The sequence below is a fragment of the Cornus florida genome, unplaced genomic scaffold (assembly GCF_030987335.1).
Source record: "Cornus florida cultivar Cherokee Brave unplaced genomic scaffold, ASM3098733v1 CherokeeBrave_3.0.0_Hap2_Chr03, whole genome shotgun sequence".
NCBI lineage: Eukaryota > Viridiplantae > Streptophyta > Magnoliopsida > Cornales > Cornaceae > Cornus > Cornus florida.
In genome coordinates this window covers 35,006,209-35,019,466 of record NW_026775573.1, presented here as the reverse complement: position 1 = coordinate 35,019,466, position 13,258 = coordinate 35,006,209, and the positions used below count along the sequence as shown (strand labels likewise).

The window sequence follows — 13,258 nt, the reverse complement described above, 5'->3', positions numbered from 1 at the left end:
ACCAAATTTAAGGAAAACGCTCCACAAATAATAAGAAATATATTGGATGTTGAAAAGAATCTTTAAATTTTTTAACCAATCTAAGGCACTCCATGTGAGAATTGGGGAGGGGGGATGAATATTCGAAGGCTTTTCTACACTCCTATCATTCTTGTGCAGTCCTACTTGATATCCTCCACTGTGGCAACCACATTCCAGGAGTTAGCTAATGTTGGAAAAGAGCTACTAAAGAAGATGGTGAGTTGAAATCAGAGATATTGGAATGAATAGAAGAGATAAATTTAACACAGCCATTACTTTTGAGACTTGGGGAAGATAAGGTAATAGCTTCAAAACATAAATAATAAACTACTTCATTTTTCATGCCTTTTATTGGTATTCTGGTGTGCAACTAGTATTTCAGCTGCAAATTCAAGAAAATGAAACATTAATAAAAACAACATTATCGAAAATCAGCAACCCCAAGCCTCATCCATCCATTTTCAGAGGTTTAGTAACTCTTAACAATATAGAGGACATAGCTCAAGGCTCAGTCCAACCAGGACTTCTCATGATTAACTTTTAATCTGGATTGAACTTCAAAAAGTAAGAGGAGAACTACCAAAACCATTTTTGCTGCATCGGCTATATGCCTTGAGATAGTAAATCTGGCATTAGTAAGAAGGATGTAATGGATGCAACAAAAGGTTGAAGCAAAACCAATGTCACTCAGTAGTCTTTCCAACAACAGGAACGGCTCAAGGAGATAATAAACCAGTTAAAAGACGCAGGGATTGGGGGGAGGGGGAATAAAAATCATTGCCAAAAAATATACAATTAATTTAACTACGTCAAAAGCATTAGAGAAGATGGTCAGTTACTCTACATTATTTATTGCTACAAGCTTACAGATAACTACTACTACAACATCGACAAAAACAGTCTTACTTCACTAGGTAGCCTTAACCTTATCGTCCCCCACAACGGAGAGTATCGGAAGACTACTCAGGAATTCATCAAGACCTTCAAAAAATCCAATGCCATCTTCCTCCCCATTTCCTGCTCCATGCCCTTCACTCATTCCTGGGACAGGCTCTTCTACCTCATTACTAAATTCCACATTCAAATCCAGCTTCCCCATTTCCTTTGCAACTTTTCCAGTTCTCTTCGAACTACTCCCTGCTTTCTTACTCACCTCAATGTTTGACACATTTGGCACACTCATACCCTCTTCCATCACAGACCCACCTTGCAAATTTTCGCTGCTACCCCCTTTAACACTCTTTCCTTTCTCAACTTGCTGTTTCTTAACATTTCTACCAGCCAAACCCTTCCCCTTCACATCCTTTGCTTTCCTCTTCTTTCTAGTACTACCCCAATCATCATCATCAGAATCCTCACTTGATTCCAATACTTGCACAAAATCTTCATCATCATCATCTATATAAATCCTAGGAGCCGAGCTCTTCTGCGAGCTCACATTCTTCGGCTTCTTTGCTGTAGCACTCACATTTTCCTCCACAACATTCACATTTCCTTCCCCAACTCGAGGACAATTAAACATGGGCGAAAAAGGCGCCCAATTAGAACCCCCACCCTTATTTTTCCCCAAATTTGACATTGACAAACCTAGCGGGAAAAAACCCCAACAACAGAAATATGATTCTTTCCCCTGGGAAATCGGTGGCGGCGACGGAATCATCACGGCATGAAATGCCCTCCTACAATTCTGACACCGGAGAGTACACTCCTCATAAACCCTAGGATATTCATACATATTATAACAATAAGGGCATGCAGTCCAAAAACTCGAAACTTCATCATATATGTTATGCATTTCCGAATCCTCATTCACAATTTTCTCCCTATTACTCACATTGCTATTCCTAGCGCTTCGCCTAATGCTCTGTTCTTGCTGATTATGGTGTTGTTGTTGTTCCTGGTGTTCTTGTCCACGGCTCGAACCGATCGATGTACTCGGATCGAGCTTCGAGAACAAATTGAGCTCATTGTCGTACAGAGATTTTTTGGAGGGGTTGGAGAGGACTGACCAGGCGTCGGAGACGAGCTGGAAGGCTTCGTCGGCGAAGGCGAGCTTGTTCTTGCTAGGGTTTAGCAGGAGGGCGAGTCGGCGGTACTGAGTCGCGATGAGTTCCGAGTCGCGAGTATGGCAGACGAGTTGGAGGATCGCGTACCAGTCGCGCTGGTTGTTGATCCGCTTGTCGCCGGCGAGGAGTGTGTCGATGACGGCGAGGATCCGGTCGGCGGGTTCGAGTCTCGGGTCGGACTCCCGGGCTCGAATGGCAAATGTCTTGCTCCCGAGGAGGTCGCGGGACGTGAGGAGCTTCTCGGCGATGACGAGCCACCGCTCGGCCTCCGTTCTGCTGCCGTAAGGTTCCATTTTCTCTCTCTAAAACATACAGTCACCCTCTCTCTAAAACATACACTCACTCACTCTCTCTCTCTAAAAACTCCCTTCGCTGTTTTGTTTTGTCGAACACGATGGCGTACGCAGAGAAGGGAGGGTGTACTACGTTTTATTGGACAAAAAAGTACTACCTTTTAGCTGAAAAGGCAAAGTTCTTAGTTTAAGTAAGGTTGACCAAGTCCTGAAGTGCGTGGGTATTGTCGTCATTTTAAGAAGCTCCATAAGTAGTAAAAATAAACTCTCTCCCTCTTCTCCACACTACTCTCAAAAAAACAGACCATCAAACCCCAACCGGTTTGAAAAAACAAAAATGACTAAATTACCCTGATATTTCACTTTATTAAAAAAAACAAAAATTTATATTTTACAAATTACAATATTATCCTCTTTGACTTTTAGGTTTCTTCCTCACCATCTCAATTCTTTATTTTCTCTCCCCATCTTGTTCATCTATTCTCAATCCATAAATCCGTGTGTGTGTAACGTGTGTGTGTGCATATATATATATATATTGATGTAATATAGTTGTTCTTGTGTTCTGTACCATTTCGTCCACCAATTCGACGGGCCTGGTCTTGGTCTTACCCTAGATTTAGGTTTCAATTCGCTGTTATCATCTCCCTCCTCTTCCCCCTCCATCGCCTCTCCTCTACCCCCACCCTCAATCCTCCCCTCTCTCTCTAAAAGAACACACACAAACACTCTCTCTCTCTCTCTATATATATATAACACTATATGTATCTAACTTGGCTCAAGTCTCGTCCTTTGAGAGTCCTCCCATTCCCAGTGCAAACTGAGAACTCCATTTTCCCCGCAATTCGGCGGCCGACGATCATGTGAGGGGGCACCATCTCTCCGTCGTTGTTGAAGGAATCGGATTCCACGCACTGAAACCACGAATCTCCGAGAACATTTTGCCTGATAATAACCGAAAGTGAACTATTCTTCTTTTTCTTGGTATTGGGTGAATTTGAATGAGCTGGGAAGTGGTAGTCATCGTGGTTGGCTGCAGCATTTTCCGAAAAAATGACCTCGGATTCTTGGAATTCTTCTCCCATGGAATAATATTTAAGTTTGGAAAGTGGGTTTTGGAGATTGAGGGATTGGTGGTCATCGTGGTTGGCTGCGGTCCGCTGTTTCTTCTCTCTCTCTTTCTTTCATTCTCTCTCTCTAAATTACTAATTAAGCTACCTAAACAGCTCATTTTCTTGTGGCTCATATATATATATATTTGGCTTTACAACTAAAAAGAATATACCGTTTCAAAAAAAAAAAAAAAAAAAAATTTATGCAATATCTCACAAAAATTTCACTGTATTAAATATTAAGGCAATTAGATTTATCATAATTATATATACTTTATTATTTGAAAATTTATACTAATCTCTCCTTTATTTTTGTAACAAATTTCTCCTTTTTTTAACACTTAACAACTTAACACCAGTTAATTTAAAATTTCAAAATATTAATTTTATTCTTTTAATACTTATGTTTATTTTAATTCTTCCTTAAAAAACAGGACAATAAATTAAGAACAAAATAGTAAAATGACTAGTTCTTTTTTCTATATATATATATTTTTTTTATGTTACAGAAGTGTAATTTTTAATTACCATATAAACAGGCAATAATTTCCATAAAGAAGAAAGTGAAATTTAGTCTCTTGTTATTAATTAATTACCAGATAAAATTTAGTGTCTTGTTATTAATTAATTACCGGATATGAATTATAGTAATAGACAAAATCTAAAATCCACGTGCCAAAAATAAGTACAATTATGGGTGGGGTATTTTCAGAATAACACATGTAAATATATATCGATTGTTTGGCATATGTTATTTAAGGGTATTTATGTTACAAAATTCACATTGGCAAAACAATTGTTAAACACGAGTTAACGGCCCCATTTGACATAATTGGGGTAAAATGACAACGTTGTAATATTGTTGAAATTTTTTCAAACTGGTGAGGGTTTAATGATCATTTTTTGAAACTAGTGGGGTTTTTTAGATTTAAATCCTAAAAATAAAAGTGCCTAAATGAGATTGTCTCATGGATCTTGGTGGGAGTTTCCTAGGAATAGCAAACCATTGGGTCGGGTTTAGCTAGCTCATACTTAGCCTCGTAAAAAATTTGTCATACCAATTCTGCCCTTACTTTAAAATAGATTTGTAATTAATATACCATCCTCGCCCTTACTATAGTAGAGAAAGTAGGCAGGGCAAATTATGCCACTTTTATTATTTAATAACAAAAACTTGACTTATTGTGATCAATTTGGACTGATAAATAAGCTGGCCAACTTTTCAATTATTAAGTAGTGAATATTAATATATTAATTGACACTTGTAGAAAAGTAACAAGGGTCTTAAAAATAAATATGATATATATATATATATATATAATTATGCCACTTTTATTATTTAATAACAAAAACTTGACTTATTGTGATCAATTTGGACTGATAAATAAGCTGGCCAACTTTTCAATTATTAAGTAGTGAATATTAATATATTAATTGACACTTGTAGAAAAGTAACAAGGGTCTTAAAAATAAATATGATATATATATATATATATATAATAAATATGATATATATATATATATATATATATATATATATATATATATATATATATCATATTTATTTTTAAGACCCTTGTTACTTTTCTACAAGTGTCAATTAATATATTAATATTCACTATATATATATATATATATATATATATATATATATCATATTTATTTTTAAGACCCTTGTTACTTTTCTACAAGTGTCAATTAATATATTAATATTCACTACTTAATAATTGAAAAGTTGGCCAGCTTATTTATCAGTCCAAATTTTTAGGGTTAATTTCAGGGTATATAATATGTATATATAATTTTTAGGGTTAATTTCAGTGATGCCCCTTCAGGTTTTGCCAAATATGAGTCTAAAACAACTTTCGAAAATTACTATCATTTAGGTCCAATTTTACTTTTCCATCACTAATGCCGTTAAAAACATATAAAAAGACAACTTTACCCTCATTTTTTAAATTCAATTTAATTCAAAATATCAACAAATTTAAAAGACAAAATTGCCCATTTATTTCTTTCTCCAAAATTAACTCTCTCCCTCTTCTCCACACTTGCACCACCTTCATCCCACCTCCACAAGGACCACAACCACTATCAAACGAATGAACCTCGTAGCACCAGCCACCACTACCATCCCACCCCCACAATCAATATGTATTAAGACAAAACAATCATTGCGTATATACTTTACAATATATATATATATGCATATGATATATATATATATACACATGCATATATATCACTATGAAGCGGAAGTCGAAGATTGGAGTATTTACAGAAACAGAAAATTCTCAAACATCTTTCCATATAGGGCTTGGCATTGACGAGCCCCTTTCTATGTGTTTAGAAAATGAACTTTTTAATGCAAGAGGTCGCTTCGCAAGGTCAAAATATGATTGTGGTTTCGGAAACTTAGAAAGTCAAATTTATATTTATAAAACCACTATTACTACTAACTAAGTATAGTGACTAGGATCGTCCGCATGGATTAAACACGTAGTTAGAATTTAACTTCAATTCTAGTAGATCACAAGATTGCAAGGAGAGATTAGTTGATTAAACTAAGGTGCAATGAAATTAAAATACAATTAAAATAAACTAATGAGATATAGGGATTTAAGATATATGAAGAGAGGTATTGGGGTGTTGGACTTACCACTAAGCTCATGTAATTAACCACTTATTTTCCATTAATGGGGAATACATTATTGTAATCTAGATGTGGCCACAAACATAAACACAATTTGCGTGTAAAAGTGTGAACTATCTAATGCAAGTGTGAATTGTTTACCTAACCAACAAGTAAACTAAGTGTAGAACAATCCACCAAGACAAAGGCATAATCCATCAATTAGTTAACAAATGCTTCTAATGAGAGCACACATCAATCTAGAGAATCATGGAATATGCAATAATAAGTGTGGAGTATCAAATCAAGAATAGATTGTCTACCTACTTACAAACATGAATTAAATTATAGAACAACCCATCAAGCATAAGTATAATCCATTAAATTAATTGACAAACTCATTCAATGAAAACCATGCTTAGCCATCACTAAATCCTTAATTAATCACACATAGACATGCAACCAACATAGAGAATCTAGTGTAGAGATCAATTCCCAAATAAACACATATAAGACGACATGTAATTAAAATAGAGAATCACTAGGAAAAATTAAATCAACAATCACAAGGCTAACCACTAATCACAACAATATATATATATAAATCCCCATAAATAGAAATACAATGGTTTAGATTACACAAGACTCATGGCTCATCCAAGCCCTAAGTGAAGAGCCTAGCCAATCATGGAGGAGGTGGATGTGGTCATGAAGCCCTCAAGGGCATGCTCCAAACATGGCTCCATCTTCTTCTTCCTCTTCTTCTTCTTCTTCTTTGAATATCTAGAGAGAGAAAGTATGTGGATCTAGAGATGTGCCTCCACTTCCCTCTTTTATTTTAACCCTAATCTCTAACTTTCTAGAGAGAGAAACTACAACAATATAGAAATTACAATGTAAAAATATGAATCTCCCTGCAAAAATGGTTCAATCCCTCTTATATACAAGGCTTTTAGAGCCCAAAAATATGAGAAATCAGGCCTAGGATCTCGCCTTTCAAGCACAGCCCGAGTTGGTTCGAAATGAGCTTCAGATCTGTTTTTTTATAACTTCTGCGAACAATTCGATCGATCTAACCAACAGTGTGATAGTTCAGAGGTATGTGATGAGCGCTAAAAAGTGCACGTTTTACCTCCTTAAGCTAAGGTATTCTAGGACCTTTATTTATCTTATTTTCCCGTTTTATTCTAATTTCGTGTTATTGCCCTTTTCAGGTACTTATCCCAAAAATAAGTCAATTCAGCCAAATAAGAGCATTAAAGAAGTTAACTCAAGCTGAATGGAAGAAAGGAGCAAAGTGGGAGCAAAATGAAGCAAAGGGTGAAAATTCAGCATGTTCGATCGATCTCAGCATATCTTTGATCGATCGAAAGTTCATCGATCTAAACAATTCAAGATGGATCCAAGCCCTTGTCCTTATCCAAAAGAATCCAACAAGTTCGATCGATCCAACATTTCCCAGATGGATTGAAATGACTCGATCTTATCCACACCTACCACCTACCTACCACTTTTGTCTTCTTACCAAAAATATCTCAGAGATTTATCTTTATTCAAAAAGGCGCTGCCAAGGAAGATCGATCTCTGCAGCATTCAATGGATCTCAGCCATGTTCGATCGATCTCAACACAGTTCGATCTATCGAACTTCCTCAAGTCTGAAAAAAAATAGATTCCAACTCATTAAAAGTTGGCTCATGGTGCAATCATTGAAGGGACCTTAGTGTACAAGCCCAGACTATTGGGTGACATTTTGACCTACCTATATAAGGATTGAGAGCCACTTTTAGAGATAGGAGATAGTAGATAGTTGTTATTCATAATTTGTATATTTCATATCTTGGAGAGGAGGCTAGAGATTAGAGAGAGCTTTTACACATTTTGGGAGTTCTTCCATTCTTCTAGGGTTTCCATCAAGAAAAAGGTCATTCCTACCATGGAGATAGCCCTTGAGGGTTGGATGACTATTTCAATGAGTGGCTAAACATCTACTTGGGGCTAAAGTAGCCCTTAAGTTTGCTTCCTAGACTTAGTTCTTTGTATATTTTTGGGGATTTATTTGTAACAATGTTTTGATCTTGGATTTATATATAAATCTTGTAGTTTCTACTTGATGTGTATGGATTAATGCTTTCAATTAATTATCTACTTCTAACCATATGTCTATGTATGCTAGAATAGATGATTCATATGTTTTTCTCTAGATTTAGTGGAATTTATGTATGTTTATGTGTATGGATGAAGTTAATCTAGAGATGGTCAAAACATAGAGCTTAATTGAACACTCTTGCAATTTATTTGATAGTTCACACTTGTTTCTTGATGAATTGTACCACAACTTTAGCTTACTTAGTTAAATTTCATGTCTTTAGTGTAGATGTAGTGTAGTTGCTTTAAATTCATAGATAGGTGGACAATCTACTCTTGTTCCTTGGTGTTCCATACTTATGAATACATTTGGTGTATGTTTTTAGATAGTTGTGTATCCATAAATTGTGGTTTCATTGAATGGATTTTGGTTTCATTTGATAGGTTGTGCTTTCCATTTGATTTGGCTTAACAACCTATGCTCATTTACCATCTATGCCTAGTTTCAATTAATGTCACACACACACACACACACACACACAAGTTACAAGTCAATTTCCCAATTAATATACAATTGTTAGTATCTAGTGAAGTCAAGCTTAGTGGTAAGCTCTAGTACCTCAAGTCCTCCCCTCTATATCTTTCTCTACTTTATTAATCATTGAATTTTGTTTACTTTAATTTCAATTGCATAATAATTTAATCAATCAATCCAACCAATCTTTGATCACTCGACCTACTAACCCTATACATTGTTTCCATTACTAGTGCCTAAAATCCCTTGGGATGATCCCTACTCACCCTAGCTATATTTTTAGTTAGAGGTAGTAGTGGCTTTTACAAATTTAAAACTTGGCCACATTGCACACTCACACTCTTAGTTCATATCTTTGCAAACTTTGGTGCAACCGACGGCTACACACCAAGTTTTTGGGGCCATTGCCAAGGATCTAATTGGCAACGTCATGTTTTGGAAACAAATAGGAATTAGTATTCTTTTGATCGTGTCTTTTCTTTATTTTCTTCTTAATTACTTATTGTATTTGTTCTTGATTGACTAGGTGCATTGAGTGAAGGAAATCAAGTAAAGGAGAATTGAAGAGCAAGGAAGCCAAGTGGAGCTAAGCTAAGCACAAAAAGGACTAAAAATCTAAAAAAATTGCAAAGCAAGGCTAGAAAGTTGAAAGTTAAATTAAAGTTGCTTAAGGACCCTTTATGAGATCTTTCTAACTCAAGCTCTAGTTAAATTGTCGGCCCGCGTGGAGGCTTATTTTTCATTTCTTAGATAAATCGTGAGCCCGCGTGGAGGCAATTTACTTTTTTTTGCATGATTGTTCAAGTATGAGAGTATGAGATTATTGTATGTGAAGATTTGTTGATTTGTTGTGGGGGCGAAGTGTTTGTTACTTGCTTATTTCTTGTTATTTGTTTTGCTAGTGCATGCATGGTCGTAAGTCATTAAATCCTACTCTTGTCCCTCTTAATTTTCATCTTGAATCGGTTGTTCGTAATCCTAGGGGAAGAGGTAGTTCTCATCACTCCATTTCACCAATGGAGGATTTGAATGACGACCATGTGGAGGACCTTGGTCACATAGACCAAAAAGGCATCCTCCATCCTAATGTGCATCATGACAACATCCAAGTACCATTAGGCATGCCTAGACCATTTATTCCACCACAACAACAAGGCCAAATTCCATTGGAAATGCCTCAACCAATTTTTGCTCCACAACCTCCTATGGTTCAAGCTAATCAAGGTGTTCGTGTAGCACCACCAATTGTGAATCCTCCCATTACATTAAGAGACCATTATGTGCCTAATGAATATAATGCACCCACTTGCATTCAATTGCCTCCATTTAGAGCACATCACTATGAAATCAAACCACAAACTATTCAAATGCTTCCTAACTATCATGGACTTCCAAGTGAAGAACCCTATAAGCATTTAGATGAGTTTCTTGAAGTGTGTTCCACCGTGAAATACACGGACATGCCAGAAGAAGTGTTAAGACTTAAACTTTTTCCTTTTACCCTCAAAGACAAAGCAAAATATTGGTTTAACAATCTTAGGCCTTTTTCGATAACTTCTTGGGCAGAAATGCAACAAGAGTTCTTGAAGAAGTATTACCGGTATCAAAGACCAATGCCATGAGAACTTCAATTCGTGAATTTTCTCAAGGGGATGGGGAAATGTTCCATGAGGCATGGGAAAGATTCAATGACTTGTTTAGGAAGTGTCCACATCATAACATACCTAAGTGGCAATTAGTCCAATATTTCTTTGAAAGTTTACCGAATAATCACAAGGGTATGGGTGATGCATCTATGGGTGGTTCTTATCTTGATAAACATGAAAATGATGTGTGGCAATTGTATAAAAGTATGAGTGAAAATTCCATACATAGGTCCTTATCTTCTAAAAATGGTAGAAATCTAGGTGGAAGGAAGAATGTTGGCTTGTATCAAGTTGACAACTCCAATCATATAGCCGCCGAGATGAAATCCTTATCTCAAAGGTTTGATCAATTTTTGATCAACCAAACTTCGGTGAATCAAACGTCTTCCTCCCTTAATCATGTTCATCATCGTGCATCTAATGAATCATGTATGACTTATTCTAGTTTGTTACATTCTACTTCCAATTGTCCCTATGGACATGTGCAAAATGGCAATCATGAGCAAGCAAATGCCATTTTTGCTAACCAATGGAATAATCCCTATGGCAATCATTATAATCGAAATTGGAGAAACCATCCGAACTTTTCTTGGAAAAGCCAAGGGGAAAGCTCAAACCTTCCCCAAGGTGGTTTTCAAGGGAAGTATGTTCCGCCTCCAATGCAAAGCCAAGGTTCCCAAGGTTTTAGATCATCATCATTTCAATCACATGGTAACCAATTCTCTAATTCTCATTCCCCTAATCAAACATCTTATTCTCAAGGAAACTCTAGGAGTCCCGCTTTTGAAGAGAAAGCTTTGACCACTTTAGGCACTCTAGAGGCGAACACTCAATTGCTTCATTCTCATTCTCAATCCATTGCTAAGCTAGAAACCCAAGTAGGGCAAATAACTAGTACTTTAAATGCTAGAGAGAAAAGGGAAAATGCCTTTGAATGCCCCACCAAAGCAACAATGTGTTACGGAGACTCATTCCTCATCGGAAGGTCCCACAATTGAGCACGTCAATGCTGTGACAACCTTGAGAAGTGGAAAGATTGTGGACAACAAAGTAGATGTGTCCAATGAAGAGAGTGAACCGGTGCAACCAAAAGTTGACACCCGTCCCGTTTCACATTTTATTCCTCCTTCATTACATGTGCATGATCATCATATTGAGAAAGCATTGAGAAATGATTTGAAAGATGAATCAAAGCATGATTTGAAAAAGAACTTGAAAAATTCTTGTGTTGATGATGTTTCAAAGAAAAATTTTGAAAAGCTTTTGAGCCAAGAGCTCCATTTCCGGATGCCGTGAAATGATCCATTTATCTTGATAAACAAAAGACCAAGACCAATGAAATCATTGAAATGTTTAGGCAAGTGAAGATTAATCTCCCACTTTTTAATGCAATTAAGCAAATTCCAGCTTATGCCAAGTTCTTAAAAGATCTTTGCACCCAAAAGAGGAAGAACAAAAGCCAAGCACCAAGAAAAGTGGTCTTGACCAAGCAAGTGAGCTCTATTTTTGCAATATAACACTCTCCCAAAGTTCAAAGACCCCGGTTCACCTACTACTTCTTGTATCATTGGTGACCATGTCATTAATCGGGCTCTCTTATACTTAGGAGCAAGTGTCAATCTTCTTCCATACTCGGTATATGTCAAATTAGGCTTAGGAGACTTGAAACTGACTTCGGTAGTTTTACAACTTGCCGACCAATCAATCAAAAAGCCTAGAGGTATCATTGAGGATGTTTTGATTAAGATTGATAAGTTCTTCTTCCCGGTCGATTTCGTTGTCATTGACATGGAACCGGTTCCAAATCCCAAGAGCCAAATTCCCGTTATCCTTGGCCGTCCTTTTTTGGCAACTTCAAATGCTAACATCAATTGTAGGACGGGGATAATGAAAATCTCATTTGGGCATATGAAAGTGAAGTTGAACATCTGTAACACAACCCCGAATTCAATGGACCAACATGAAGAAGTGTGTGTTGTAGAGGAATGTGTCAACCATGAATTTAATGAAGTTAAGTCTTTACTTGATGTTGAACATTTCCATGATTTGTCTTCCAACTTGAAAGCGAAAAAAGTTGCATTGAAGTCAAGTATTCCAAGGGCATGGAAGCCCAAGAGTTATGTTGACCAAGGACCGTTAGTGTCATTTGAATAAAATCCAATGAGTTCCTTAGGGAGCAATTTGATGGGTGGGATTCAAAAATCCATTCACCCCATCAAGGAGGGGTTGCATAACATGATATTTGATCCGAGCTAAAAGAGCCCAACGTCTTGCTAGAGACGTTAAAGACTAGTAAATGCTTCGTAGGGTTTACAACCCTATTCTTCCCTCATTTCTATTTTATCTTTCATTTCTTACGTCGTCTAGATATGTTTTGGGGTTTATACACATTGATAGGAACCATGATTGAGAATGCATGCACTTTCATTCTGAAATTAGACATTTTGTTCCTGTTCGATCGATCTTAAAAGAGGTTCGATCGATCGAACATCCCTTCCTATATCCAATCATCCATCTGTTCCATTGATCGAAATTTTCCTGCATAAATCAACTCTCTGTGTATCGATCAAAAATTTTCTTCAATCGATCTGAAGTTCTTAGATCGATCCAACTTTTTCTCAGATCGATTTTCACTCCACACTTACAAAAAAAATTGAGATCCAAGAAAAAGGCCTCTCTGTGCATCGTTCGAACTTGTTTGCAGGTTTTCACCTGTTCGATCGATCGAAGTATCTTTCAGATCGATCTTACATTGATCAATCTGTACCCCATTTGTTGACTTTGATTTGACTTTTGAACTTTAATTTAATAAAAACCCAAAAATATTTTAAATTTTTAGTTTATTTCATTTTATTCTCGTAAATTT

General features: G+C 36.4%; 2 protein-coding genes and 1 non-coding gene across 3 annotated transcripts; all 3 read right to left on the bottom strand.

Annotated features, from left to right (window-relative positions):
* Positions 1–795: 795 nt before the first annotated feature.
* LOC132300250 (uncharacterized) lies at positions 796–2,550 on the bottom strand. The gene has a single exon (XM_059797264.1). The coding sequence runs from the start codon at positions 2,378–2,380 to the stop codon at positions 932–934; it is 1,449 nt and encodes a 482-aa protein (XP_059653247.1). The 5' UTR covers positions 2,381–2,550; the 3' UTR covers positions 796–931.
* A 588-nt stretch (positions 2,551–3,138) lies between these two features.
* On the bottom strand, positions 3,139–3,465 carry LOC132301428 (protein S40-1-like). Its single transcript, XM_059798677.1, has one exon. It carries the CDS (start codon positions 3,463–3,465, stop codon positions 3,139–3,141), a length of 327 nt encoding a protein of 108 aa, XP_059654660.1.
* Positions 3,466–10,361: 6,896 nt separating this feature from the next.
* On the bottom strand, positions 10,362–10,468 carry LOC132301923 (small nucleolar RNA R71). Its single transcript, XR_009480679.1, has one exon. It is a non-coding gene; the product is annotated as a small nucleolar RNA R71 (small nucleolar RNA).
* Positions 10,469–13,258: the final 2,790 nt, after the last annotated feature.